Raw genomic sequence first — 6685 nt, forward strand, 5'->3', positions numbered from 1 at the left:
TAACAGACAAGTAGAACACATTGCCCGGAAGATGCTAGCAAACTGTAAACAACAAGGTAGAGATTATGAACTGGTAGCTTGTCGTTACATTCAACGTGTGTGCTGAAAGTGCAGCAACACCCTGTCAAACCCTGTTGTTCACCTACCTGCATCCAAGGCTGTGGGGTGAAGGAGGCCATTAAAGAAACAGCTGCGTTTAGACATACGTGCTTGCTGTGGAGTCTCGTTTGTGCTTAACTCTAACGCGTCAATGAAATATTCACTGCTGTCACAACATTCCTATTGGCCAGAAATAGCATATAATAGACTACTGCTGGATGTTGGTGTTTCAAGTCCTGCAAGTGCAGCCTCCACCAGGCCTGCTCACCTTGTGTGTTGCACCTCAGCTTTAGTCTCAAGCTCCTGCTCTGCTCCATGTTCCAGAGCTGAGTGGAGAGAGAAAAAATTGCACCTGCCACTGCATATATCTACTCTAGCATGTAAACCAGACCATCACAGACACCAACCCCCAGCATCACCAGATCAAAAGAGACATAACACCACACACCACACACACACACACACACACACAGCACACACACACACACACACACAACACACACACACACACACACACACACACACACACACACACACACACACACACACACACACACACACACACACACACACACATCTTCCTCCCGTCTAGCTGTGACAATAGGTGTTAGCGCTGCCCACTGCAGCTGAGGTCTCCCTAGCGACCAGGCTTCTTAGGGAGGCTGCCATGATGGGTATTTAGAACGATGGCATGACGTCCCAACTCGGTACCACCACAGAAAAATGCGTGTCTCAAATCATATCTGGCGGTGCCAGCTTGGCCCGGCGCCAACCAGGGGTTGGCGTGCACCCGGTGGTGAACTGCGGATGGCGATAGCTACCCGCTGGGTGTCCATGCTGAGATATAGGAGCTGCTAAGCCCCACTGTAAAGCACACACAGGGCCTCAGATAGCAAGAGAGAGACAGAGAGATTGAGAGAGAGAGAAACAGAGAGAGAAACAGAGAGGGAAACAGAGAGAGAAAGAGAGAGATAGGATGAGGGAGAACGAGAGACAGAGAGAGGATGTGGGAGTGAATGATGGACAGAGAGAGAGGATGAGGTTAGAGAGCGACAGAGAGGATGAGGGAGAAAGATACAGAGAGAGAGAAAGAGGCTGACAGAGAGACTAGAAAGGGGCAGAGGCATAGGAAAGATTAGGGAGAGAAGAGTGAGAGGTAGAGGAGGGATGATGAGGCTGAGAGAGTTAATGAGAGGCCTAAATGTCTGTGGATATCCTTCCATGACCTATATGGAGCTGGGGTATAGTGGTGGAGCTGGGTAAATATGGTGGAGCTGGGTTACAGTATTTATTTTACCTTTATTTAACTAAGCAAGTCAGTTAAGAACAAATTCTTATTTTCAATGACTGCCTTGTTATGGGGCAGAACGACAGTGTGTGTGACCTTGTCAGCTCGGGGGTTCGATCTTGCAACCTTTCGGTTACTAGTCCAACGCTCTAACCACTAGGCTAGATTGCGGCGGTGGAGCTGGGGTATAGAGCTAGGACTGGAGCTGGGGATGAAGGTATATAGAGCTAGGACTGGGGCTGGGGATGAAGGTATATAGAGCTAGGACTGGGGCTGGGGATGAAGGTATATAGAGCTAGGACTGGAGCTGGGGATGAAGGTATATAGAGCTAGGACTGGAGGGGTCATTAATCATATTATAGAGTCGGGCTGAATGTACAGTGGGAGAACAAGTATTTGATACACTGCGATTTTGCAGGTTTTCCTACTTACAAAGCATGTAAAGTCTGTAATTCTTTATCATTCCGTCTCTTCGACTGTGAGAACGAATCTAAAACAAAAATCCAAAAATCAAATTGTGTGATTTTAAGTAATTTAATTTGCATTTTATTGCATGACATAAGTATTTGATACATCAGAAAAGCAGAACTTAATATTGTACCAAACCTTTGTTTGCAATTAGAAGATCATACGGTTCTGTATTCCTATATACAAATTACAGACCTCTACATGCTTGTAAGTAGGAAAACCTGCAAAATCGGCAGTGTGTCAAAATACTTGTTCCCCACTGTATATTAGGCTGGCTGAAAGTAATATAGAGCTGGGCTGGGCTGAACGTATATAGACTGCGGCCTGGGCTGAAGTATATAGAGGTAGGACTGGGGCTGAAGGTATATAGAGCTAGGACTGGAGCTGGGGATGAAGGTTATAGAGCTAGGACTGAGCTGGGCTTAACGTATATAGAGCTAGGGCTGGGATGAAGGTATATAGAGCTGGGGCTGGGCTGAACGTATATAGGGCTGCGGCTGGCTGGGGATAAAGTATATAGAGCTAGAACTGGAGCTGGGAATGAAGGTATATAGAGCTAGGACTGGGATGAAGGTATATAGAGTAGGACTGGATGAAGGTATATAGAGCTAGGACTGGAGCTGGGGATGAAGGTATATAGAGCTGGGGCTGGAGCTGGGGTGAAGGTATATAGAGCTGTGGGCTGGGGCTGGGATGAAGGTATATAGAGCTAGGACTGGAGCTGGGGATGAAGGTATATAGAGCTGCTAGGGCATAAGGTATATAGAGCTAGGACTGAGCTGGCATGAAGATATAGAGCTAGACTGGAGCTGGTGAAGGTATATAGAGCTAGGACTGGGGCTGGGATGAAGGTAATAGAGCTGGGGCTGGGATGAAGTATATAGAGCTAGGACTGGAGCTGGGGATGAAAAGTATATAGAGCTAGGACTGAGCTGCGGATGAAGGTATATAGAGCTAGACTGGGCTGGGGATGAAGGTATCTAATGGGGCTGGGATGAAGGTATATGAGCTAGACTGGAGCTGGGGATGAGGATATAGAGCTAGACTGGAGCTGGGGATGAAGGTATTATAGAGCTGGGCTGGAGCTGGGGATGAAGTATATAGAGCTGGGGCTGGACTGGGATGAGGTATATAGAGCTGGGGCTGGGATGAAGGTATATAGAGCTGGTCTGGGGATGAAGGTATATAGGACTGGGCTGGTTTCTGGCGGGGAGAGGAGAGTTGATTCTGTGCTACCTTTCTCTCTCTCTCCTGTCTCCTGTACAGTGGAGCTGCTCCTAACAGGTGCGTGGCTGCCTCCAGGCAGATGGTCCGAGAAATTAGGTAGTTGGCAGGTTCCTTCACGCAGCCCACTGTCCCCCCCTCCCTGCCACACACACACACACACACACACACACACACACACACACACACACACACACACACACACACACACACACACACACACAACACACACACACACACACACACCACACACACACACACACAACACACACACATAGACATAGACACTTAGCAACAAAACATTATGATAGGGGAGGTTGGCGGAGGAGAGGTAGGGAGAGCAAGATGGAAAATATAGATAAAGACAGAAAGATGAGAAGAGAGGAAAGACGGAAAGAGAGAAAGGAGAAGGAAGCAATAGACACATCCTTGCATCACTTTCTTGAATCTCCCAAGTGGCACTGTCAACAATACCCCCACTTTGTCCTCTTTCCCCTGAACATAACCATTCTCCAGTTTTAGAATCTCCATATTCTCACAAAGAACTTCCAACCTGGATTCTCAATAGGCTGTACATGCTAGACTAGTGTACCCTTCAAATGTAAACCTTGCTGCAGGGCAGATTTCGAATGATATTCAGCCTGGCTCTATCTATAAAATGACTGACTGACTGACTGACTGACACTTGGACAGGTGCCTGTGATGTGGAATGGATTTCAGTGGGGAGTCGCTCCCGGTGCCTAACTGTGTCATTTGGTATACAGTTCAACCCAGAGTTCTGACACCAGGCACCAGTAACCCCAAAAGTCCAACATTATTTTTTGTTGTTGTATTTTCATAGAGGATGAAAAGCAGTGAGGCTGGCTGAGGTGTACCTGCTTAGACGGCCCTGTACTGGGGGTTAGAGGAGATTACCCAGGCCAGGCTGGCTGAGGTGTACCTTCTTAGATGGCCCTGATGGGGGTTAAGAGATTACAACAGACCAGGCTGGCTGAGGTGTACCTGCTTAGACGGCCCTGTACTGGGGGTTAGAGGAGATACACAGACCAGGCCTGATGTACCTGTTTAGACGGCCCTGTACTGGGGTTAGAGGAGATTACCCAGACCAGCTGGCTGAGGTGTACCTTGCTTAGACGGGCCCTGTACTGGGGGGTTAGAGGAGATTACCCAGCACAGCTGGCTGAGCGTGTACCTGCTTAGACGGCCCTGTACTGGGGTTAGAGAGATTACCCAGACCCAGGCTGGCTGAGTGTGTGTTGGACCATATAAACGTTGCTTGCAGGCATTGGATACTGGTCTGGGGCATGTCACAAGCTCAACAACATGCACACGCACACACCACCCAAACCCATGCCCCTTTCCCATACACACACACACATTGGGCACATCTGGGGCATGTGAGTCGACATCTGTTCTGGGCCTCACCCGAGGGCCACCCTGAGCACTAATGACCTCTCTGTGCTCGTCTCTGCTCCAATGCTTTTACAAATGACTGAGGGAGAGGAGAGAGAGAGAGAGAGAGAGATAGATGAGAGAAGATGACGAGAGAGAGAGAGAGAGAGAGAGAGAGAGAGAGAGAGAGAGAGAGAGCGATTGCACTAGCTGTAACACTGCTAACAGTAAGAGTATGTGTAATCTTGAAAAACAATACATTTCTTTGTAAGAAAATATTTTCCTTGAAGGAGGCAGACAAATGTTTTGAATGTAATTACATGGAAGAAGGCAGGAAAATGGTTCCAAAATGGTTCATTTGTGAACCATCATTTCAAACCTGAGCCATTCATTCATGAAGGTCAGTCCTAATGATATAGCGTTGTTTTTGTTTCTACAGGTCCTGATAGAGGGGGGCTTTGGAGAAATCACCACAGAGATAGCCGAGAGCCAGGAGTTCTACTATGCTGAGGACTACCACCAGCAGTACCTCAGCAAGAACCCCGGCGGATACTGTGGCCTGAGCGGCACCGGAGTCTCCTGTCCAATAGGACTCAAGAAATAACCACATCTGTCCAATAGGGAATGACCACCAACCTCTGATTGTCTGATTTTGACTAGGAAATGTAAATACGCATTTCCGCTTGCTCATTGCAAAATAAGTCTATTTTCTATTAATTTAAATGGAAGTCACCTTAATTATGATGCAGTACTGAAGCATATTCAGGGTTTATATAAAAACAGTCCGTATCTGAGTAGTTTAAGTAAGTAGTTTGGTAATCAAGCACTACATACATAAGACCTGTTTAAATGAATGCACATTCAGGTTTTAGTGTACATTGTTTTGTTTGAATCAAATCAACTACAGTATGTACATCTGATTGAACTCTGTGGTGTGTGCTGGTGGATTAAATGATGAAGCGGTGTGTTGATATGTATGGCTGTTTGGCTGGTTCCGTTGCGTGGTGTTTGGTGTGTTGGATGACCTCCTTTCTGTGATCTTTGCCTTAAGCCTTGTTCTGATCACTCCCTGACTCATCTGTCAGAGGGGTGTGTGTGGCTTGTGCAGGCAAACACTCAGTGGGAGAGAGCCCTCTGCCAGGGCCTGTGTAGCTTGGCATCACTATAACACAGTGAGAGAGATAGAGAGGGGTAGCTGGGCACGCACGCACGCACGCACGCACGCACGCACGCACGCACGCACGCACGCACGCACGCACGCACGCACGCACACACACACACACACACACACACACACACACACACACACACACACACACACACACACACACAGAGAGAGGCTGGCAGTCCCCCTCCCCACACAGGGACTGGAGCAAGGCACTGTGGGTAGGCCTAATGGCTGAAGGACACATTGATGCACAATCGGCTGTCACTAGCTACCAAGCTACCCAGCCACCCATCCAGCTACCCAGCTACCAAGCTACCCAGCCAGCTACCCAGCTAGCCAGCTCTTGAATAAAAGAGCTGACTGACAACCCACACAAACAAAGAAGAGCCTTTATGCTGGGCTCGCACATCAACATTAACATGCATTCCAGGATATGATTCCTTTGGTGTAGCGTTGGTTCTCTTCACTAACAAACAGCGTGCCAATACGCTGTGATCATGTCCGTTTACAATGGGCTGCTGCTGGAACAGAGCCAGTAGAGAAACCATTGTTCCCAACAACCCAAGGAAATGGGCTGAATCCTTTTTCTATCGCTTAAGAATCTTTTGACGCTGTAAAAAACATGCAGGACATTTTTTCCAAAGCCATTCTCCTTAACACTCCTCCACTGAACAACAATAGTTTTCATCGGCTGATGTGGGGTTTGTGAGGGTGAGTTGCAGTTCTACAGTAGCCTAAGCATGGTCTTTGGTTGAGTTTGGATGTAATAATAAGGAGGAGTGTTAGTGAGGTGAATCAGTGATTGTTCTACTGGATGGATGGATGATGAATGGACGGACGAACGGACAGACTTGTGAGGTTTTTCAGCTGAGGTGTTTGTTTCAGTAAACATAATGATGGTAGTAAAGGTTGGTTGTGGTGAAACTCTGCTGAGGTGTTTCAGTAGGCAGCTGAAGGCCATGCTGGCTGGGCTAATCCCCAGACCCAGACCAGGTGGCTCCTGCCCCAAGCTCCTCCACCTCAGCTGCCCCAAATCTGCCACCACA

At 47.9% G+C, this 6685-nt stretch overlaps 1 protein-coding gene across 1 annotated transcript in view; it reads left to right on the forward strand.

Moving 5' to 3' along the window:
* LOC111973609 (mitochondrial peptide methionine sulfoxide reductase) overlaps positions 1-5440 on the forward strand; it is a 31204-nt gene extending 25764 nt beyond the window's left edge. The window contains exon 5 of the mRNA XM_070446770.1: positions 4911-5440. Coding sequence (XP_070302871.1) covers positions 4911-5075 — 165 coding nt within the window. The 3' untranslated portion in view covers positions 5076-5440. The remainder of the gene's footprint in view (positions 1-4910) is intronic.
* Positions 5441-6685: the final 1245 nt, after the last annotated feature.

Source organism: Salvelinus sp. IW2-2015, linkage group LG14 (assembly GCF_002910315.2).
Source record: "Salvelinus sp. IW2-2015 linkage group LG14, ASM291031v2, whole genome shotgun sequence".
Lineage (NCBI taxonomy): Eukaryota > Metazoa > Chordata > Actinopteri > Salmoniformes > Salmonidae > Salvelinus > Salvelinus sp. IW2-2015.